Source organism: Festucalex cinctus, chromosome 6, assembly GCF_051991245.1.
Source record: "Festucalex cinctus isolate MCC-2025b chromosome 6, RoL_Fcin_1.0, whole genome shotgun sequence".
Lineage (NCBI taxonomy): Eukaryota > Metazoa > Chordata > Actinopteri > Syngnathiformes > Syngnathidae > Festucalex > Festucalex cinctus.
The window spans coordinates 9,843,377-9,868,075 of NC_135416.1; the positions used below are offsets into that span (position 1 = coordinate 9,843,377).

General features: G+C 39.1%; 1 protein-coding gene across 4 annotated transcripts in view; it reads left to right on the top strand.

Annotated features, from left to right (window-relative positions):
* The window catches only part of plppr2b (phospholipid phosphatase related 2b), a 52,043-nt gene extending 35,502 nt beyond the window's left edge, over positions 1–16,541 (top strand). For 3 of the 4 annotated variants that reach the window (XM_077524283.1, XM_077524282.1, XM_077524285.1), the window contains 5 exons: positions 10,698–10,818; positions 11,256–11,506; positions 11,974–12,150; positions 12,224–12,363; positions 14,021–16,541. In XM_077524283.1, the coding sequence (XP_077380409.1) occupies positions 10,698–10,818; positions 11,256–11,506; positions 11,974–12,150; positions 12,224–12,363; positions 14,021–14,123 (792 nt within the window). In that variant the 3' untranslated portion in view covers positions 14,124–16,541. Of the gene's footprint in view, positions 1–10,697; positions 10,819–11,255; positions 11,507–11,973; positions 12,151–12,223; positions 12,380–14,020 lie in introns of all 4 variants that reach the window. The other variant, XM_077524284.1, reaches the window with a different exon arrangement.
* Positions 16,542–24,699: the final 8,158 nt, after the last annotated feature.

A 24,699-nucleotide genomic window follows, 5' to 3' on the forward strand; every position in this document is an offset into this window, starting at 1 on the left:
GCCGGCTTGCGAAGCAGATAGAGAGTGAGGAAGTGAGCCTGAGAGGCAAATAGAGGCACTTATGTGCTACTTGGAAATAATGCTGCAAGTTTCAATGGATCAGTAAAGGTGAGTGTGTGGGTGGATGTCACCGCACATCCCCTCTGCCAGTGAGTCCTCGTTCTGTTGGCGTGTGTATGTGTGTGTTTAAAAGCAGGCATAAGAGATCATCACTAATGGTTGGGAATCCTCTGTTCTGTGTGCAGTATTTTCCAACACAAATCCTATAAGTGTTGCCATGGGATACATGACTCAATTTGTCTCTGTTTCTTTTTTTTCTTTTTCTTTTTTTCTTTTTTTTTTAAGATATAAGCCGTCCTTTGGATGTTTTGTGCACAAACTTGACATACGAGCGCTATATAGTGGAAGTAAACTCACCTCACTTCTCAATAAGCAGCACTTTGGTAACGACTGAACAATTCTTCAAACTGTTTATTTCCACTCCCAGTCAATGTTTACTGTCAAACTAAACTTACAAAGTAAACTAAAAAAGAGAATTACATTGTGTTTAAAACAGCTACATAGCTTTTCAATTCTCTAGCTTAATTCCAATGCGAATTACCATACATATACATATAGAATCTTTATTCTCTGTGAAGAATGACTATTATTAGTGCCGTACTGATTAACTGAGAGGAGTTGCAATGTTTCAAGTGAACCGCAATATGGCGAACGACAACCGCATAGGCTATTCTAAACATTTTTGTGTGTCTTTTTCTCTATTTAGAACTGTTTTGTATTCTTGATTTCGAACCTCTGCAAATAGCTGTGTATTATTATTAGTTTTTTTCTTCAATGAAATCCTCCTAAATCCTTGTGAGATTGGGCCTTTATGTCATACTTGTAAGAGATAATTATGGTCCTCCGCCTGTACATATATACAATATAAGTCTATACATACCTATTTCAAATCTTGTCTTATGCAGTGGATTGCAATTCGAGACGAAAAAGTGATGTGAACTGCTGTTTGACATGTTTGCTAATGTCATGACTGTGTTTTGATTGTGGCAAATGTCTGATGTTTGGTTTTATTTGACTATATTTGAACTGATGCATTCAGCATGTAACCAGCATCTAGTTTCAACTGGTCAGAAGCGATGTGATGTCAGAAGCTATGTGATGTCAGGAATATTTATGGGCGTGTAACTATGTGATGTTAGGAAACTTTAAACTCTTTATCTGGTCAGTTTTACCCGCGTGTCAGTCAGCAGCGAATCAGATAAATCCATGTCAGTCCTGTTTCAGCGACCTATCAGGCTTACCCACATGTCTGGCCGCAGCCAATCCGATCCATTCGCTGACTATATAAGTCTGACAGAGAAGTGTGTTGTTGCCGAATTATTCTTCTGTCCATCTGGCCACCTGCTCGTCTGTTCATCTGTTCCTCGGCTCGTCGCCGCAGCTCAAGTTAGTTCCATGCCTCTGGATCCATGACGCCTTTTCGTTGTTTCTGGTCTAGTCAAGTTAGTTCTACGCCTCCTGATGTTATGCGAATAAAGTGTTAAGCTTTTATTTTTGTCTGCGGTTTTGGGATCCAACTCCAGAACATAACAGCTAGTAATGTTTTTCCTTTTGGTGCTGTTTCTCTGCTTGTAACACGCTTCAGTTTTCCTGCCAAATGGCGTCATTAACCTTTGGCCAATCATGGATCAAATGGTAATTACACGCTTCATATGCATGTGGCAAAGCACTCGTGCTGTGCTACGCTCTCATAAGTACAAGCAAATAGGATAGGATGCAGTGATTGAATGATATTTCAGAAGTGTGAGTTTGGGCGCGGGGCATTATTTCTGCTCAATTAGTACTGAATGTGACCCAAACACACAATGCTAAGTCTTCTGTGCTAATGTGGCTAAATACATTACAAACTTCTATAACTGTATAGGAAGCTAAAAAGACAGACTCTGGACTGGTCATCAGCTCTGGGCACATATAGAGACTGACTCACCACTCACTCTTACATTCACACCGTCACTGAATTGGAACAGAACCCAAAGTCAACCCAAGGTACCGCTACATCATTAGGGAAACAATATGCTAAAAAATGAAGATATAACAGGACAAAGTTTTCCTAGGTTTATTTGTTGCCGTCTGCTAAAGCCCGGGAAGAGCCCTCATGCATAATGCGTCTCCATGACGCGAGAGATTGCGGAAAATCATGGCGGCGAACCATATCATCCAGACATGCCAGGTTTTGTTTAGCGAGAGCTGCGGATGCATGAAAATTGTGCTGTCATATCTTCGAGACCAAGCTGGACGTAAACAATGCTTCATTGTGCTTGGATGCTTCGGTATTTTCTGCCTGAGCCGACCGAAGTGGGGAGTTAAAGAGGGCCACTTGAGGGGCTTGGCTCAGTGGCGCAAATCTGAGTTTGCTCTGGAACGTCTGAAATCGAACAGGCATTGTCTGTTCCTTCGACTTTGAGAATAGAAACGCTGTTGAGGAAAGCCCTGGAATTTGCAGTGGACAGGTAAAAACTGTGAACAATAGACGTCCCCAGTAAATACGTATGTTGGAATGAAATTAACCAACTCACTTCAATGTGCTTTCTTGACATCAGGAAACCACCAGATGGCCCCCAAAAAATACTTTCTGCACTAAAACAGCAAATAATGTAGGAGAGGTCCTCAGAATATGCAAATACCAAACCATGAATATTTAATCCATTCCGCAAAGTGGTTGTTGTGTGGTTAACATGTCTTCCTCACAATTCTGAGGTTTGGGTTCGAATCTTAGCTCCGCCTTGCCTGTATTGCGTAAATGCTCTCCCAATTTCATTCCGGGTCATTGTCAAAATCATGTTAGAATTTAGGTCAAGACATATTAAATGGGGAGTCAACCTTAACATTTCTTGACAAGAATATGTTACATATGACCTCACTAGTCTATACGTGACATTCTGATTAATATTGCATTTGTGGGATAAGACTTATGAAGCAAAATCCTGCCTTTTTTTTCAGATCTCAGGGGGCGGCTATTTTGCCACTTGCTGTCGACTGAAGATGACATCACAGTTGCTGAAGGATCAGGCAGCCACCAATCACAGCCCACCTGTTGTCTGAAGCTGAGTTGTGATTGGTTGTTGTCTGCGAGCCGAGCAACTGTGATGTCATTCATTCGACAGCAAATGGCAAAATGGCTGCCTTCTGATATTGATAAATACTGCTGGATTTTGCTGATGAACTTATATTCCACTAACACAATATTAACCAGAATACTGTAGTTAGATTAGTGGGGCTGCATAAAATATATTGTAAAGAACAAATTGGGGGGTTAACTTCACTTTTAAAAATACTAGTGGACTCTTTTTGCTGGTGAGTGTTTGTTTTGGCTGAGGCACAACTGTTTCTGACAAATCAAAATGTTCTTGTAATATATTCAGAATGTTCCTGAGAGGTGGCGAAAATTAATAATGAGATTTTTTTTTTTGTTCCCCAAAACATAATGTTGCAACACTACTGTGGTCTGCAACCACAACTTTTGTTGTTAGCGTTATCACGGCTTCAGACAAACAAGTATGGCTTAAAGATAAATGAGGATTCACATGGTCTTACAGCGACGATAAGGAAAAAACACGTTTTATTTGCCGTTTAACATCTTCTTGTTCAGATAACATAACTCTGCTAGGCCGTGCTCCTGCGGATACACAAAACCATTCCAATTATGAGGTGTGCCGACGCTACAATGCATCTGCCTTGCGTGATTATAGCTCTTGTCATTTCCCCTGTCTGCTCTGTTGTTATGCTAAATTCCGGTTATTCAGAAACTCGTGCCGTTTTCCTGTCATCTTTGACAAGCGAACCCCCGTGCATTCGCCAAGTTTTCGTCGATCAAAAGAATGTGAGGTAATCATCCTCGTCTGTGGCATTCTTCTGTTGATTGCAGTTGTCAACAGCTCTGCAACACGCTGTCGATGTGCAAAAAGCACACTCGCACATCCGTCCAATGCCCATATGCAAATTGTCCAGAAGTTTGCATTTTGCGAAGCCGCGGGACAATCTTTCATGAATAATGGAGCCCCCATGTTGACAGACAGACAGACAGGCAGACAGACAGAAGAGGCTTTGGAAGTACTACAAAGTGAAAGACAAGATTTGTGCCTTGTACTGAAACTCCGTCTTCTTGCCAGTGCATTGTTTAGTAGAAGATCACTTCCCATGATGTTTCCCTCCTCGGGAAGGTTTGGGAGAGAGGATGACGTCACATCTTTGTCAAAAAAGGATTAAGTGGATTAATAATGGAAATGTGTACTTCTTTGAAGTGAATGTGATACTGTAATGTCAACATTGTTGGTAGCGGGTTTGTTATATGAAAGGGCATTGCACACACTGGAAAAAAATGCTGGGTTGTTTTTCTACACAACTTGCTGAGTAGCTGTGGATGTGGAGCAGATTGAGTTACTTTTTACCAATGGTTAATTGGGTTAATTAATTATTTTTGGCCTAGCAGATTGGGTTCAAAGTTGGATTTGGGTGGTTGAAGATCTGAAGTTGGTGTTCATATTTGACAGTTCTGTTGTGTACTGAAAGTTTGAGTAAATTGAATGTAATCAGAAGGAAAATGGAGGAAAGTGGGTAAAAATAACCCAGTGCTGGCTCTGTCCATTTCGGACCTGAAGCTGGGTTAGCTAGTTCACCGAATTTGGGTTGATTTGACCTAGAAGTTTTTAGAGTGCATCATCATCATCATCATCATCATCATCATCATCATCATCATCATCATCATCCGTGGGATAGCGACAGATAATCAAGGCTTTATCCTCTCACTGCCAATCACGTAAGACAGAGGCCTGAAAGATGGAGACAGGAAGCCATGTTGCCCCATGATCACACGCCTGACCAGCTCTCTGGTCTGGAGGAAACACTTGAGCCCATACACCAGAGCCTTTAATCCGGCAATTCTCTCACAGCACCACAAGATTAGCTGTTCCCACAGGGTCCAACATAAAACCCTTGATGAAAACACAACCGTTTTATAGGAAGTGAAGGATAATTCCAGGAGGAGGGGGAGAAGACGCAAGACGAACATGAACGGGTGATCAGGGAAAGAGGCGAAGAGGAATGGGGTCATACCTCATACTAAACTAATCTTCCCCTTATTCTCAGAGTGGGGAGAGCATGTTAAAAAAACAAAACAAAAAAAAAGCGATTGAAAAATAAACACTGCTGAAATAATTACAGTGTTTCCAGTAGCCTAGTTTCTCTTCCACAAAGAGTCGGGAAAGCTGCCCTGGCAAAGTGACTAAAAAACGGGGCGAGACAGATAGGAGATGCAAGAAGAGGATGTGGGTGATGATAATGGAGCTGTAGCTCAATTGTCATGGTTACCAGCACGAGTGTGTGAGCCTGTATTCGTGCATGTGTGTGTTGAAAGACTAGCGCCCAACTTGCAATGTCCACATCGGATATTTACAGAGGCTTTGCACAGTCTTCTCATATAGGATCCTTCTCTGCTACTTTCAGTCCGTTTTCCCAACATTCGTCAACCATGCTGCCAAAGATGCATTTAATGCATTTAACACCGTGGCGTGGCAGATATAATTCACACTTTGTGGTGTAAATGGGTATCTAATTTTAGTGCCGTCGCACAACAAGCCCGAGGTGTAAATGATGATGGGAACGATTGAAACATCTGCAAATGGTCACACGTACTTCCATCTTCGACCTTGGAGCCCCGGGTGTTTTTTTTTTTAAATTACTGCTGCATCAATCCTTCCTGTGGCTTTAGTGGACGGTTATCTGTCCAGTCAGATCTTATCATGGTTCATAGGCATGTATACTGTCTGTTTTGACCTGTATTTATGTTCAAAATAAAAAATAGATATAGTAAGGACAACAGACGTCCACACTATGGAGTCGCTTTTCACAAAGTTACATTTGACTGTCACCTCACCGCAAAGGCTACAAAGTGAAAGCGAGCCAATTAGGAGCGACTCAGCCTTTGGAGTATGTTGTCTCTGTGCACGTCTTATTCCCACAGACATCCTCACAACTTCACTTCATCACTTCGACGTGCAACACTTTGAAATATTGCTGATGCGTAATTGGGAAAAAAAGAAAACGAAAAGAGACCAGCGCTACTTCTACTGAGTCTTACTAACCTGATTCGGCAGTGCCGCCTCTCACAGCATGAGAGGCCTTCTGATCTCTTTGGGAGGAATAGAAAACTTGTCAGTCATTCTGAACTTAATCTCTTATTTTATTTTAATGTATTTTCCATTACTCCATGCTTCATGATTTGTCAAAGTTGGGTCATGGGGCCATTGTGGTGTTACGGTCTTGTATAATGTCCAATATGATAAAGATATGTTTGTCACTCTTAGTTTGTCCAGTCACTCTTATTTTGCAGTTGCTATGCAGTTTCTATGTTCCTTATTATAATGAGGTTGTCAGTTTCTATGCAGTTTCTATGGTCCTGTATTAGTCACTCTTAGTTTGTCTAGTCACTCACATGACATCATATAAGCCTTTATTTTGTCATATAGAATTGTGCCTTGCCCTAGCTGGAGTTTCTGAGTGACGCATGTGTCAGTACATTGAGATGCCTTAGTCGAGGTTTTCTCTCAGCACGTTGAGGTTTCTTAGTTGCAAGCTGACTTCCATGTGTTCTGCCCCCAGCCCTCTGTTGTTACTTTGTATTTGTATATAAAGATTCTCTGTTTCCCAATTCCCGTACCTTGTCTATACAATGTACTGTTCATTATGATGTGAGCACCTTGGCTACCTGGGGTCAGTTAAAACTCACGTGGGATTCATGTAGTCAGTCTTTGAGAGGATAAAAATTACTACCGCGTTAGCAGTGACCTTAAGATAGTGGACTAAAGGCTAAGCTATATAAAGAATAGATATTTGGATCTGCCTAGGCCCTTATTCAAGGAAAATACCAGCCAAAGCCAAACAACTTGAGAAACTCATATTTCAAAGCATCACATAAAGCTTAATGCATTCTTGGTACTTTCAATTTTATTTGGGAGATGTGTTGTAAGTAGGCTACCAGACGGTGCAAATTGGAGCAAGCAGAAGCAGGCTTCTTGCAAGACTGTGAAATGACATCATTTGAATGGAAGAGATTGGTTTTGAAGGCAGACATTACAAAAGCAGAACAAGAAATCCAGCCTCAAATCCAAGGGTCTTAATTTTTTTAGAGACAGTGTCTGAACAAAGATTTCTTTCTTTCATTCAAGGGGCAGTCAATACATCTCATTTTTAATTGTAATGGAAGCGGGTGCTGGCTGAGTCAGAAACAAGTGACCTTCTGAGTGAGATGCCTATGAGAAGGGATGAGTATTGACGTGAGATACTTTTGAATAGATGGGGGGTAAAGTGGTAACTCGGCAGAGGTGGAATGTGTGCCTCGAACGCGCTCGCTGAAAGCATGGTGGTGGAGTTGTAACTGAGTAGTTGCTAAGTGAGAAGATGTGGCAAGTAGACTTATTAGTGTACAGCAATGTGGTGCATACAGTGCGGCACATACAATACTCTCTCAATGAACACTAATATATATGACAAAATAAGGGACTGGACAAACTAAGAGTGACTAATCAACAACCATAGCAACTGTATAGTAACTGACATCATCATAAGGGGCATAGCAACTGCATACCAACTACAAAATAAGAGTGACTAGACAAGCTAAGAGTGACTAATGCAGGACCATAGCAACTGCATAGTAACTGACATCATCATCATAAGGGACATAACAACTGCATACCAACTACAAAATAAGAGTGACTAGACAAACTAAGAGTGACTAATACATGACCATAACAACTGCATAGTAACTGACAGCGTCATCATCATAAGGGGCATATACTACTAGTTTATTTATTTATTGCTAGTTACTGCAAATCCATTAACTTCACTGTGAACTCTACAAATTTCTTTGGCATTTCAACTGCTGTATCTATTTTTGTTGTCACATTTTGCTGCTCTAAATATCGCCACAGCATAACATTATACTGTATATTTATTGCAACAACTCATATCACATTGGTTGGAATGTGCATCCTGGGAAATTCTCTTGTTGTTTGAAATGTTGAATGCTTTATGAAATTCCCCTCAGGGAAGTGCACAACTGCGTGCAGACGTTGAATGGCGTTAGTAATATTACAAGTACCGACAATAATATTCCATTATTCTCCCCGGTTTGTAATGTCAGCTTCCCAAGAATATAGTACGCAAACCATTTGCATACACTCACTGGCCATAACATAAAATACTTTACCTGCACATTCTTATGAATTATGAAGCCATATTCACTGTGGCCAGTCGGTAATGGGAAATTGGAGCAGCTTGAAGGTAAAGAACGCTACATATAATCCAGCTGTCTAATCTCCAGCGCCCACCATTGCTCTAGCTAGCAGCTCCGGGTGTAATTGCGTGTGCGCTTGGTGCTTAGCATAAGCTTGTAACCTTTTTCAAAATATGAAGCTTGTCATTGCTGTAATAATTGTAAGACCGCTCTTTGAAGCAACCTGATTCTCACTGTCTTAGTGTAGGGAAAAAAAAATCTTTACACCACTACAGCTGCATGCCAAAAGACTGCAAAAAAAATGAGGAAAGTGATGTTTGGTCAAGTTTATTGTACTTTTATGTTTATAAAAATATTAATCAGTCCCTTTTCTATGGCACTCATTTCAGGATCCCATCATTCTCGGTGAACCCTTCATTAGGGGCTCTCCCTGTACAATAGCGGTGGCGGCATCCATCTGTCAGTCACACTGATGCACACGCTCAGCTACATGTGGCGCATTAGCATCAGCCGCCACTGCAGGCCGTGAGCCATGTATTTTGTATGGGCTTGTAACCTACATCTATTCCATGCTGCTGTCAGCGAGAAACTGGCCTTGCATGGTGGATCGATATCCCGTGGATTGGATTCCTTATGGAATCACAATAGTTTCATTTTAATGGTGATTTTATTGATGGAAAAGGTTTCATTGATTTGATGCAAGCCATTTGTTTACTGTCGAGCAGAGGTAGGGGATCCACAGAGACAGTATTTGAAAAGAAACTTTTAGAAACTTTTCGTTATGGTTGACATTTCTGCCTCATAGTTGAGAGTTTGCATCTTGTGCTTGCTTGAGTGACTGCTTGACTGTATCAGTGGTTGGCAAAGATGACTTGACTTGACTTGGCTTGATAAACTGTGGGTCACATGCAGCACATTCATTTATTTAATCCAGCTCAGAAACATTATTAAGAGATATATTTGTTGAATTTATTCTGTTTTTCATTCACCAAACTCACTCCTAATGAGCAGAAGTTTGGCAAAATAAATAAATAAATAAATAAATAAAAATAAAACAAGTATATACACCTTTAAAAAAAATGTTATTTTAAAGTGCAGAATTACTCTGTAGTTATTTTCCTTGACAAAAAAATAAATAAATAAAAGTCTTAAAGGCATTTCCATTTATTGAGTGGGGTAAAATGATTTGAGATGTGAGTGTTTTGAGTGTTGTCACAGAATTAATTAAACTCTTATTTCAAAACACTAGTACTATAAAATTAAAACGTGTATATCCTTAAGTCGTACATTTTTTTTAATTATATGAATGATTCATTAGAAATAATTTAAAGGGATACTTCCCTTATTTAGCCTATATAGCAATAAAATGTTAATATTTCATCTGTAATTAATTTGATATTTTCCATGTACATTTTTTGTTTGTTTGTTTCCCCACTCACTCACACAAACATGCACACAAATGAACGTGGTCTCCCAGGTGGGGAAGCAAACCCACGTGACAGTTCCAGTCCTCCACCCAGAGCCTTTTCATGTACAATTAAAAAAAATAATAAAATAAAATAAAAAATTTTTTGCCACTTGTCGACTGAAAATGACATCACAGTTGCTCAGGGCTCGGGTAACGACCAATCACAGCTCACCTGTTTTCTAAGTTTGGTCATGTGACATTCACAAGGTGAGCTGTGATTGGTCGTTACCCGAGCCCTGAGCACATTGTGATGTCATTTTCAGTTGACAGCAAGTTGCAAAATGTGTTTTTAAAAGGTACTAATGGTACAGGAAAAATAATGAAAATATCAAATTTATTATAAACAAATATTAACTTTTGACTGTCAAAAATATCTAAATAAGTAAAGTATCACTTTAATTACAATTTCTCAAGTAATTAGCATGATTTTTTATTTTTTATTATACTTTTTTTCCTACCTGATTATGCCCAAACCTGCAATTGGCTGGCGAGCAGTCCAAGGTGTATCCCTTCTCTCGCCTGCACTGTAGAAAACGATGGATGGATTCTCTGTACAAAAAAACAAAACAAAACAAAAAACGCATTTGACTGTGGCATCATCTTTTTTTCATCAGTTGTTTGTGTGTTGTTCTTTGAGAAGCTCATGAAATGAAAATGAACAAAGATGCTAGCGAAAGATTGTTAATGTCTGGCTTTGCTAAAGCTGCCAAATAGCGAGGCAAAGCAAATGCAGGCAGGCCAAGGCAACATACAGCATAATCGCTGCCAGGCAGAGAGGGAGGAACACTCATGAATAATTTTGCCGTGCGCTACATGAAAGTGACAGAATAGTCAGTGAGGGTCATCGGCGCTTAACCACGCAGTTTTATCTCCATTTGATTGGCACGCTCACTTTCTCGCTCCCTCGCTCTTTATCATTTTCCTGCTTTTCTGTCCCAGATTCTGATTGGAGAAGTGACCAGCTTCTTTGTCAAGTCGGAGGGCGCTCAGGAGAAGACCATCGTGACCGCAGACTGCTGCTATTTCAACCCGCTCCTCCGCAGGATTGTACGCTTTCTGGGTCAGTCCTCGTTTCTTTGCAGATAAGAACCGCCTCTTTTGTTGAACTCAGGAGGGGCTTCCGTTTCTTGGGACCGAAGCTAAAAGTCAGGCGGTTTGCGGACGAGGCAGAAACACAGCCTTTGATGTTAGTTTGGATTTTATTGTTTTGTCTTTGTAATCTTTTTTGGCGGAGCTATACTCACTCATATTTGCACTCACCATTACACTTTATTGCAGTATTAGAAAACCTAATAATATATAATACATACGTTGTCTCCAAAATTCCAGCTTCATAAAGATTTATCTTGAACCTTTTTTTTTTTTCTCCAGTGTCACATTTATCAGAATAATCCTGCCAGGAGGATGCCTACTTAGTTACTCAAAAGGTCCACTTAATTATAAGGAGTCAGTGAAGCTATTCAATCCCAATTCAATTACGCACCCCTCTGATCGCAGGCGTCTACTCCTTCGGCCTCTTCACGACCACCATCTTCGCCAACGCGGGCCAAGTGGTAACAGGGAACCAGGCGCCCCATTTCCTGAGCGCCTGCAAGCCCAACTACACGGCGCTGGGCTGCCAGTCCTCGCTGCAGTACATCACAGAGCAACGTGCCTGCACGGGAAATCCTTTCCTGGTGGCGTCGGCCCGCAAGTCGTTCCCTTCCAAAGACGCAGCACTCAGCTTTTACTCGGCCATCTACACTGTGGTAACTGAAAATTTCTTTGCCGTTCTATTTCCTACAGCGGATGGATGGATGGATGGATGGATGGATGGATGGATGGATAGATAGATAGATAGATAGATAGATAGCAAACATCCTCTTTTCACTTTTTAGTTTAAACCATCAACCTCTGCGCACATAATGAAATTGGTCCAGCTGAAATGTTTTGCTTCATGAATAGCCAACAAACTTTTTAATTACCCTTGTTTGCAAGAATAGCTTTCCTAATGAGCAGCAAGTAGACTCCACTTAAACACATTCACAATAGCGAATGACTATGTACAGACTGCTGCTGATAACAACTAAAGTGTTAAATCTGCCCTCATTTATATTTTATCAGTTGCCCTTATTTGTCATGAGGAGTTCCATTTAGTGTTAGCATTGCAAAGTGTGCCCTCATATGGTAATAAATGAAATTCATCTCTGTTTCCTTCCATGTCTTTTCATTCCAGATGTATGTGACCCTGATTTTCCGCACCAAAGGGACCCGTCTGACCAAGCCGACATTGTGCCTGGTGCTGCTGTCGCTGGCCGTGCTCGTGGGCGTGGTGAGGGTGACGGAGCACAGGAACCACTGGAGCGACGTCCTGGCCGGGTTCATCACCGGAGGAGCCATCGCCGCCTTCTTGGTGAGACGAGGAATGACCGAATGCGCCTCCATTTTGTTCCTAATGCCATTTTTCCTTTTCACGTTACCATTAGGTGTCTTGTGTCATCAACAATTTCCGGCCGGCCCAAACGGCGGTGCCGAACCCTCCACCTCCTCCTGCGCCGCAACCTTTGGAGACGCCAGCCGGGATTCCTCTGCTCACTCTGCCTCGCGTTGAGAGTCCACTCGAAAAGTTAAGTGGCCTTCAGGTAAGGGGTGGGTGAGGAAGACCTAAAATGAGAATTAAAATTCTCATGTAGAATTGTCAGCATGGTGGCCTTGTCCTCTCACATTCTAAAATTCATTATTTTAAAGGGGAAGTCGACCCCCCCAAAATCTTGACAATAATATGTTCTATTCAGCCCCACTAATCTAAATATGGTATTCTGTTTTAACTCATTCACTCCCAGCCATTTTAACTGAATTTTGCAAGGCCCACTGAATATTGTGTTCTATTGCTATAAAAACATGGAACATATCAAAAGGAAAAATTAGAGTCTCTTCTTTCATCAGGGGAAAAAAAAGTATATTTCTATCTGTTTCCGTTTTGCATTAGAATATAGCTAAGTTTCATCATTATTCCCAAATCTGTTTAAAACAGTGGGGGAAACAGCCTTTTGCAACATGGCCCTGGTTGATCTCTATACTCTGCTGCCACCTGCTGGCTGTTTTTGCAGTGACTACCATTGCTTCAAGCATTCTATTCAGTTCAGAGGCTGTATTTGTATGCTCTACATTGAAAAATATTTTTTTTTTAACCGTATAAATACGTCTTTGGGAGCATAGCAATATTTAAATGTAATGTAATGTAATGTAATTAATTAATTAATTGTATATGTTTTGGGGAGAAAATGAGTTAATATTGAATTGGTGGAATATGACTTAAACAAACCATTTTTATCAATATCAGAAGGCGGCCATTTTGCTACTTGCTGTTGAGTGAAAATGACATCACAGTTGCTCAGGTCTCAGCTAACAACCAATCACAGTTCAGCTTCAGTAAACAGGTGAACTATGATTGGTCGTTGCCTGAGCCCTGAGTAACTGTGACGTCATCTTCAGTCGACAGTGCCAAAATGGCCGCCCCCTGAGATGGATAAAAACAGCTGGATTTTGCTTCATAACTCATATTCTGCAAATGTAATATTAATCAAAATGTCATGTTTAGATTAGTGAGATCACATATTGTTAGAAATGTTTAATTTGGACTTCCCGTTTAAAAATAACCCTTACATTGCCAGTTTTCTCCATTTGTGTCCAACCACATCAAGAAATATATATTTTTTTTTAGTGGCCTTAAAGGGATACTTGACTCATTAAGCCAGTTTCAGCAGTAAAAAGTTAATATTTTGTCTATAATTAATGTGGTAACTTCATTATTTTTCATGTTCAATAGTACATTTAAAAAGTAATGTTTCTACTTCCTGTCGACTGATGATGACATCACCTGTGCTGAGGAAGTAGGTAACGACCATTCATGGCTCAGTTTACTGACCAAACCCAGAAAACAGGTGAGCCATGATTGGCCGTTACCTAATTCCTCAGAACAGGTGATGTCAAGATGTAAAGGTATTAATTTTACATGAAAAATAATGAGGTTATCAAATTCATTCTGGACAAAATATTAACTCTTCACTGCTGAAAATTGTTCAGTGAGTCAAGTATCCCTTTGAAAACTGCCTCACAGTTAATAGGGTTCGAATCTCAGTTTAGGCCCGCATGTGTGGCATTTGCATGTTCTTTTTGCGTGGGTTATATTTCTCCAGCTTCCTCCCATATTTGAAAATGATACAATTGGAGTTAATAAAATCCTACCATTTTACACTCTTGGTGCCGTTTTCTGGTTTTAGACTCCAGGGTTACCATATTCTGAGATCACATGACCATCAGCCAATCCCGCACCCCACCCCCGTGCACCACCCCTTGCGGAGGTGCCTCACCAGCTCAGTCTAGACCGGCCTGACGACGGCGCCTCCCAGCCCTGCCCCGCCCACCACGGGGGGCGGCTTCCTCTCCGCCGGGTGAAGTCCACGCAGGTGTGAAAGGTCCACGGGCGGAACGGCGGCGAGAGTGCGCGGCCGGCGCGCCGAACTGTCACAAGGCGGCGACCGGCCGCTCCACTTCCTGTCTTGTTAGTCCTTGTTTTTTCTCCCCTCTCCTCTCTTGGGAGCGAAAGAGCCGAGGTAAGGCTCGATCTAGCCAGCTGTGTTGAAGCAATACTCCGCCCCCGCGTCCCCAACCAAGACTCCACAACAAGTTAGACACTCTGATCAAAACTAAGTGGAGCAGACGCTTTGAGGACCGGGAGAAAAGCCTAATAAGACCAGTGGATGGTCCACTGGAGATGTTTTTCTAACGCTCAGGACAATTCAGTGTGGAAAGATGTTTATTATATGTCAACAAATACACATTACAAGCATTGTTTCAGAAAAATCCAACAGCACATCATCAAACAAAAATATCACAAAAAGTATGAAATAATGATCTCAGTGTGAAATGCAGTCAGTTTTTACCTTCTGACATCTAGTGGAAGAACATTTTACTGCTTAAAAAAAAGTACTCAGCTACAATAAAATAAACTTACTTAATCAATTACTCCTGCTTATCTTCGCTTCAGGTCAATTATAAGCTCTGTGTCATATCTCATAAATTTGATCTCCCTGTACCAGGGCTGGACAAATTTCGGAATTGAATTGAGAATGACCCCTAAATTCCAATCCAATTCTTGAATTTGATATGAGGTGGTAAGAAGGAAGCAGAATTGCCATTGAAATTCGAACTGCAGGACATAGAATGAATTTTTAGTATATAACCCTTATTTAACATTATTTTTTGCGGACATCAGTGATTTTTTTTTTTTTTTTTTTTTTTTTTGTGTCAATATCAACCTTCTGGACAACCCTGCTGTAAAGCCTCTTTCACACAGATATCCTCCAAAATTGGTCGCATCAAATCCGTAACAGCTGTAACATCTGTCATTTGCCTCCTTCGCCTTTAACAGTGAACCGAGTGAAGGCGGGATATTGCTGCGCTCCTGCAATGCTAGCACTAGCGTTCAAGGCAACGTTGCAACATTGCAAGTGAAGCTGAATCCATTTCTGCCTTTCCAGTATTCCCTTGCACACAGGCACCGGTCCTGCTTCTGTTACAGCTGTGATGCCACCTCCCAAGTCAGTAAATCCTGTGCTGTTTATAGAGAATGGCTGAATAAGAAAAAGGTGGGAAAATACTTTTTTTTTTTTAATAGTCAGTGTCAAAGGGGCTAAAATAAAAAGCAGAAAGCACTTTTGTCAATCATATAGCACAGATTTAGGGTTTTAACAAACTGTCATTTTGTTATTGTGTCGTGCACTGAGTGATGTGATAGAAAGGACATTTATACTCCACAAATCTCAAGCTTAATAGCATAGTTGTTTAAGACGGAAAGCTAGAAAAGAAAACAAATGAATCTGGTTGTTCTATTCAGCATTTGTGGATATCTGTGAGCCGTATAAAAACAATTTTTAGCAACCACATTGGTCGTTTTTATAAGTTACAAATGACTTGTGCAATTATGCTATTAGGCTAACAAAATATATTTTCATGTGCGTGTTTACTGACGTTTCTCTTTTGATACTTGTTGGGGGTCAGTCCAATTGACAGGAACTCCTCCTGCCTATGCCGCGCAAATATTTATTGTTGCAGTTTTCTTATTGACGTCCCGTTCATTTTCTTCCGGCTTCATTCCAGGATATAGAAAGCAACTAACATAGAGGAAAAGACAAACAAGCTGTTTTGTGCAGTAAATCAAAGGTTTTCAGAAACGTCACATTTTTATGATGGTCTCATGGGAGGGACGGAAATGTGTGAGAGCTTGTTTTGCGTCATATCAAAAGGACTAACTGTGTTTGTCTAGATTGACTGGCGACCAGTCCAGGGTGTGCCAACCTTGGCTAAATTCAGCTGGGATAGGCTCCAATTAGAGAACAATAGTATTGGAAAAAAAAAAAAAAGGATAGATATCGCTACTATGTCTTTAAATGTGTTTGTGTATGTGTGTTAGTGAACACACAGAAAGACAGCACAACTGTTAGGCAACTCGTTTCACTTAAGTTGAACCAACACAGTGTTGCTGTATAATTACACTTCTGTGCGGAACTCTTTCTTTGAAGGATCCTTGCCAAGACCACCTAGGACAAAAAGAGAAACCTCTGCCATATCATAACAGAGGGTGCTCATTATACTATACCTCGCAGATTACTTACATTAAACTGTTGCAGTTAGATTTTTTTTCTAAAGAAAAGAGGGTGAAGGACACACTAAAGTCCAAATTATGGTATTTTTGTGTTAAATGTTTTGTATTTAGCAAAATAAACTGCAATTACCACACAATGGGATGGTCAAATGATTTCTAACACATACAACTAGACTAAGTGAAATTTCTGGAGAAATTGCGTGGGAATGCTGAAAGCACATTGAGAGATAAATTATGAAATTATAACCTCCTGGTTACTGGACAATGCGCTTTACCAACTGTGCCACCGAGCAGTATTGTGCAAATACTGTAAGTAATGTGGAATCAGACGACATATACCCCGTGAGGCGTGAATTTTTGAAGCTAGTAGAAATTTGAGCAATGTAAATTGGAAGTATTATATGGGAGTAGTTAGGCGGCAAAAAAGTGTGGAGAATAAAAATCATTACAACATATGTGGGAATGCTTCAGCATTCCCACAACTAGACTAAATGAAATTTCTGGAGAAATTGTGTGGGAATGCTGAAAGCACATTGAGAGATAAATTATAAAATTAGAAACTCCTGGTTACTGGACAATGCGCTTCACCAACTGTGCCACCGAGCAGTATCAGACACATGCTAATTATAAGTTATATATATGGAAGTGGGCGTGGAAAGTGATAATTAGAAAAAGTTCAATGACTGTCCCATTGAAAATGAATGAGGAAAAGTTGATATTAAATGTTAAATTGTGGAAATACTGTAAGTAATGCAGAATCGGACGATATATATACCCCGTGAGGCGTGAATTTTTTAAGCTAGTTGAAATTTGAGCAATATAAATTGGAAGTATTATGTGGGAGTTGATAGGCGGCAAAAAAAAGTGTGGAGAATAAAAATCACGATAACATGCTGAAGCATTCCCACATATGTTATTGTGATGTCCAATTTTTTCACGTGGACGATGCAATGGGCTCGTAATTGGGAGTAATGTATTAGAATAACAGTGTTTATGACAGAGTGTCTAAACTTTTTCTTCCAAGGGCCACATACAGAAAATCAAAGGATCAATGAAGGTAATTATGGATATTATATTGTTTTTATATACTGTATGTCATTAAGAGCGAGGTGATGTAGCAAAAATAGTGTTTGTTTTTTTCCCGACATCTAGTGGAAGAACATTTTACTGCTATGCTATCACTATATACATCGCTGGCATAGATAGACGAACAAAGAGAAATTGTAGTAAATGAATAATTTTTGGACCAATTAAGCATACAAACAAATTCAAAGATGTGGAGAGCTTTTTATTTTTTTTATTTTTATTTTTTATTTTTTTTATTTTTTTTTTTATTTTTATTTTTTTTTTTACATACATGGGGTGTCCACGAAGTCACTTTACCATTTAAAAAAAAAAATAATTATTACATGAGTGGTTAATAAGAATGAGATTTTAATCCGATTTTTTTCTATGCACTTACATTTGTAGGGATCAATATTGTTTTTCTACACTGTATGTCATCATGAACTAGGTGATGTAACAAAAATAGTTTCAGGACTTTTGAGGTGGCGAGCAGCTTGAGCTTTGTTTATTATACTTTATTCTTTCAAGGCGATGTAACATAGAATTGGGAATAGAACTGGGGCTTTGTAGAGAAGAGCTTCAGGATTCAACACACACACAAAAGCCTTAAATCTTAAAACAAACCAAACCCAAGTCCCAGAAAGAAGAAACAGAGTCTAGACTTTAATCTTAGATTAGCTCCCTTGGCAAGGGGAACGAGGTAGTTGTTTATAAAAATACAGTTTTATGCTTTATTGTATTTTGTCCATGATCAAGAATTCTTTTGAACTTAATTTTGACGGTGTTAGGTGACTGCACAAGTGCAGTCACGGGATGGTATCTGCAAATTAAGTGAAGCGCACGTCAAAAAATCTCTTGCCTGTTCATTGATTTGAAAGCGTTATCAATAGAATATTTTGTTGCAATTTCAGTTGTTAATAGATTATTTGTATTTTTCTCTTGAAATTAATGCGATAGTCAGTGCCCTGTAATGTGTGGCGGTTTATTGCTACTACTAAAATACTGCCTCTTAGTGGTCAATTTAAGTGTTCAACCACTTTATCAGACAATGTGTAGGGAGAGTGTGTGACCAGCAGGTGACCATATGCAACAAACAGACGTTGTATCCATCAGGGAAGCAAACAGAAACATGAGTTGTTGTTTTTTTGTTTTTTTGTTTTGTTTTTTTTACTGTGCAAAAGACAGAAAAGAGCTTTTTTTTCCCAAAATAAAAATAAAATTAAAAAAATAATAATAATAAATGCAAAACAATTACTTTGAAATGTAGACAGCCAATCGCTCTCTTTCCCGTCCCCAAACCCCACAGCCTGTTGTGTTTGTCACTCTTGTAAACGACAACACACACTCACTCACGCACACGGAACACTGTGCACTCTCTCCACAACATTATCCTTTCCGGAAATTGCTTCTCGAGCACAGCCGGAGCCCCATTAGAAAAGAAGAGCTCTGCGCTGTAACCTTTTTAAAAAGCCATTAGTGATACACCTGCTTCTCTCTCTCTCTCTCTCTCTCTCTCTCTCTCTCTCTCTCTCTCTCTCTCTCTCTCTCTCTCTCTCTCTCTCTCTCTCTCTCTCTGCGTCCTATTTGTCCCTCTTGTTAACATTGACACACAACACAATTTGTCTATCCTGATTGCCAGTCGCCCGCTTGTCAATCCAGCGAGCAGCAACAAAAAGCCCTTTTCTTCGCCAATTAGACCATGACTCACTCGCATTTTACCTGCCGCATCATCATTTGCCATACTGACTTTTAAAGCTACGCTAAGTGACATTTTTTTCCTTCCCCGGCACTCCACGTAGTTTGAAAATGTTTTATTCAAGCTAGAGTAAGTAAGTTTGGGTGGACGGAGTGCTCCACTTAGAATTACAATATTAGTGACTTTTAAAGCTACACTAAGTAGCCTAACGTTGCTCCCAGCTCCCCATTTACATGTCTAATATTTATCACTTTTAAAGATACAGAAATTTAAAACAAATCCCCATCACACCAGCATGCATGTACAATTTGTATTACAGTACTTTTATTAAAGTTACATTAAGTAGCATCCTCCAGCACTTACATACATTTTAAAAGTTATATAAGCAATACTTATTTCTTCATTTGTACGGCTTTTAGATTTGTAACCTTTGTTTGGGGGATTTTAAGTCACACTAAGTAATATGTTTGTTCCATTTATATGCAATAGCAATATTTATGACTTTTAAAGCAAAAGTAAAAATAGTAATACTAATTTCACTTTCTGTGATCGTTTACATTCTTTGTGACTTTTAAAGCTACATTTTTTTTCTCCCTGCACTCCCCTTTACAATTAGGAATTATAAATTAATATTAAGGAATCAATTCCTTTTCTTTCTTTTCTTTTTTTGCTTTTAAAGCAAAATGATTTTCTCTCCTTTTTATCTTTGCAATATTTTTTGATAAAGCAACAAATATGTCCCCCTTTCTCTACTCTCTTTACATTTTCATTATTTATGATATTTAAAGCAGAAGTACTGCTGCCACACCACCTTAATAAAAATAAACATTGTTCTAATTAATTAAAGGGCTACTTCACTAATTTTGCAATTTTCAGCAGTAAAAAGCTCATATTTTGTGTATCATGAATATCTGAGAACGTCATATTATTTCATGTAGAATTAACACCTTTAAAAAGGCATTTTGCCACTTGCTGTCGACTGTAAATGACATCACATGTTGAGGGCTAAACTTGGAGATGGGAGGTAAGCAGTGATTGATTGAGGCCTCAACACGAGATGTCGTTTTTTTTAAAGGCATTTATTGTACATGAGCAAGAATGATGTTAGGAAATTCATTATAAACAAAATGTTAATGTTTTACTGTTAGTATAGTTTTTATTAGTAAATTAGTAAAGTATCCCTTAAGTATACAACCACGAGTCTGTGTACCAGTCTAAACAGTTAGCACTGACACTAACAGTAACTGTCATGGCTGGTCCACTAATATTATAGACATCAAATGTATACCATAAACAGGATGAAGGTCACATTTTTTTTCATAATGCTCGATCTATTGTATGCGTTATTGCGCTACTTTCATAGTTATGCCTCCAGCAAAAGCAAAACCATAAAGGGTGTAGATATTTGATGAAAATACGCAAACGTATGCTTTGGAAAGTCATGTCGAAGTAAGTGGTTGAGTCGTGTGCTTTGTTGCGCACGTCACAGCCGATGACTAATTTGGTGTTCACCGCGCTGCACTCTGCTGATTATTCTCAATGGTCTGCCTCTCACAATTAGGAAACCATTAACGCTGCACTCGCACGTGTGTGTGTGCATGTGTGTGACTTGGAGAACGTGATGGATTACGAGAGGAAATGAGCTCTTTTTTTTTTTTTTTATTAGCATCTCGGCCCCGCAAATGTCACATTTAAACTTTATTGTCTTCTTTTTGTCTTTTGAGACAAGCGAGACAAATGACAAACATTGTGTTGTCAAATATCGTGACAGAAGCCAGTTCGGCTTTCGTGCGGATCATTTCTGGCCATGTCGCTCTCACATACACACTCACACACTGGTGAAAAACACACAGGAGTGGACCTTATATTTTCTTGTCAATGAAAATAGACTGAATTATATATAGTCCCCTTCAAAAGTATTGGAATAGCAAGGTTAATTCTTTTGTTGTTGGTGTGTACTGAAGAGGGTTCGTCTCCCCGGTCCAATGTACAAGTTTGAAATCTCATGCAGCCAAACAACTAACAGCCAAAGTAACGACAAAGGCCTAGATGGGCTTGATTTGCTGATTGCTTAACAGTTGACTTTAATGCTTATTAGCCAGCTCAACATTCCAGTTCACATGCACACATTTCTGTGACTTTACACGTTTTGCACCCCCACATACAGTATTATGTCACACGTGTTGCCATTCTAACATTCTTCCTGTGACACTACTAGACACAACAACACACTGTTTGTCATTTTCACTCAACTGCAAAAAAAAAAATTCTGATTCTACATTTGTTTTTAACGGCCAGTTAGTATTTCAATTTGAGTTACCGCTAATTGGTGCAGAGCCCTACGGAGTGATAAACCGGGGTGAATCCATTTTTCTTATGGCTTTGACCTTTTCCTCTCCATGTTTTCAGTAAGTGTAACCTACATTTGCCATCATTCCTAAAGAAAACACGCCCACATCATCTCTTCAATAGAGGGTGACTCCACAAGGCAGACACGACATAATACTATTGCACAATACAGTAGAAAATCATTTCACATAACTTTTATTTTATTTTGACTTCTGTTCTGTTTTACTTTTGCGCCTTGGCCACCTGGGGGCAGTATAACTGAGACATACAAATATAGTCTACTGGAGTATCAACTCCTCTCTTAGCTTGTAAATGCGGCAGGATTATTAGAAATCTGCACAGAGGATAAAGAAAACTCGCCTGTGTTACACCAAAAGAAAAAACAAAAAAATGCTACAGGAAGTAGTTTTCTATTGCATAATCGTAACAGCTTGACATGTATGGGAAATTGGCATCCCTTGTGAAGTTGAGTTGTGAGATGTCAAAGCCATAAGGTGCAAAATTTCATACGAAAAAAAAAAGATGAAATGAACAACGGATGCAGGTTTGTTTACGATTCAATATATTTTAATTTTTAATTTTTATTTTGATGCCATTTAAGCTGGGACCGCCACGGTTTCGAGTCGTTTCGGAGTTGCCTCTCCTTTGCAGGCCTCAGCAGCAATCACATCCAGCATGTCTGCTCAGGAAGACCATCAAGCGGATACAGACGTCCCGGGAGAATGGATTAGGAGTATGGACACACGCATACACACCCCACTGCACTCATTCATGTGTTTACGTCAGGACACTGCATTGGAGGTTTCTCTTGTCAAAGCTTTAGCTAAAAGACCTCATTATTCGGCTTATTTCATGCTTGTATTTGTATACGAATGCTATCACAAATCATTAAAGAGGGATGTAGTAGCTTCAGTCAAAATCGGCATGACACGCTTCACTGTAAAGAAAAAGAAGAGCACGTTTTCAGGCAAGGTAATGTAAAAGTTCAAATGAAGTATACTTTTTAAAAGTACCCTTGCATGCTTGTGGTTCAAGACTTGAAAAAAAGACCACTGAATAATGCACTGTATGCATTTTTAAAAGTAAAATTCAGATTTTTTTTTTTTAGAATAATCATTTAAAAACTATATTACATATTGAAGTATAAAGTATAAACATTTAAATTTTTACATAATGTAGCTTTAAATATATGCATTTTAGAATTAAGCTAAAACAAATTTTAAAAAAAAGTTTACTGCAAAAGTACAAACGTTTTTATTTTTTGATATACTAAATTAAATATATTTTTAAAAGACAAAAGGGGCATTTAAACACTGATAAAATGGAAATTATTACATAATGAAGTTTTCAGTATTGTACACAGTGTTTACAAAAATGTGAAAAACATTTTTTTGCGCTGGGTGGTGGTGTCAATTATGAGCTGATTGATAGTAATATTATAAGTCAGTGTAGTTTTTTTTTTTTTTTTTTTTAAATCTCCTTTGCTCAGCTGCCAGCTGCTGGCCTTTTGTGTAACTACCATTTCTTCAACCATTCTTTGCAATTGAGAGGCTGCATCAAAGCCTTTGTATGCTCTTGCGTTAAAAAAAAAACAAAAACATATAAATACGTCATCGGGACACTTGAAACATTTAAAATAGAACATATTTATACGTTTTTGGGAACAAATGAGTTTCAAAGTGAAATTGTCAAATTACACCGTTATCTAATTTTAACTAAAGGTTAAAATGATTATGAATGCATCTTTAAACATTCAGCATGTTAAAATCAAATTACACATTTAAGCTTTAAAAAATGACACTTTTTAAAGCTCACCTTATTACATAACCAAGTATAAACATTTTTATCTCCACGATTTTCTGAGCACAAAAAGGAAGACAATACATGCTAGTGTTGTTTCGGAGAACTGCAGGGTAAGTGAAATTGTGTGTTAATATTTCATGAACTCCCCCACATAAATAATATGACTTCTAAGAAAAAAAAGTTAGTTATTGTTGCCAAAGTTGCTCGCAGTGTTCTGCCCACCTTCTAATAAGTGTACGTATGCACTAACCAATAAGTGACAACCATGCCACATGAATAAATCATGTTGTGGCAGTGACATCTTTTCATACGGAGGAAAAAAAAAAAGCCTTAATGGAAAAGTGGAAAATAGACGAGCGCTCGTTTATAGCTTTGGAACACATTAAGTTGTAAAAGCTTTGCCATCACAATTCACAAGTCATTAGTGCTTTGCTGTCAATCACAGAGCACATACAATCACCCACACTCATATTAACACTTAGGGTAGATATAAAAAGTCTACACACCCCGTTCAAATTTTCAAAATTTGTCAGGAAAGAGATTAGTTATGAGTTATTATTAACTGCTTGTGTGTTTATACTCTGCGAGATGGCTATTGAAAAGCTCACGCTAACAAAGAGGCAGTATAAGAAAGACTGATATAAGGTGGACCTCACATACTTTATATATTCACAATTTTTTTTCTTCAGTTTTTTTCAGCATTTTGAAAAATATTTTCACTTTTTTGTGTGTGTTTTTTTTTTTTAATACCCCACATTTCCTTCCTGTTTTTGCTGCTTCAGCCTATACCTTTTTCGGTGAATTGATTTGTTCAAAGGAATATTTTCTGCTCATCAGTACGTCACTAATATGAGTCGTTCTACATAGAGGATAAAGAATGTATGACTGTGAGTGCTGTTGTCTCCCTACACGTGTTCAATATGTTGCTGAACTGGCTCTAAAACTATAGACACTATTTGACTGTTATTGCTGAGCTATTTATTTTTAACGGTAATGTAAATTGTGTTCGATGTATTAATATCCGCAGCAGGGCTCAACCCCCCCAGCTAATTAGTTGTATTTATTTCAGAATCAATCGAAATATGAGCAAGCTCCTGATCATATATAATATGTTTGACGATCCAGTTCCTTTGGGGGGTTTTTCCCCTCCTTGTTAAACCAAACAGAGGAGGAGAAAGAGGAGGAGCAGAGAGTGAGAAGAGGAGGAGGAGGAGGATGAAAACTGGAGTGGTCTGTATAGCTGACTTGCATGGGATGCTGATGCTGTTGCATGCTGCCTCCATCCCTCTCTCTCCCTCCGATGTGGAGGAGGGAGGGGGGTAAGGAAAAAAAAAAAACAAGGAGTGGTTTTGTGATTCCCGCTTAGCGCACGAGACAGAGAG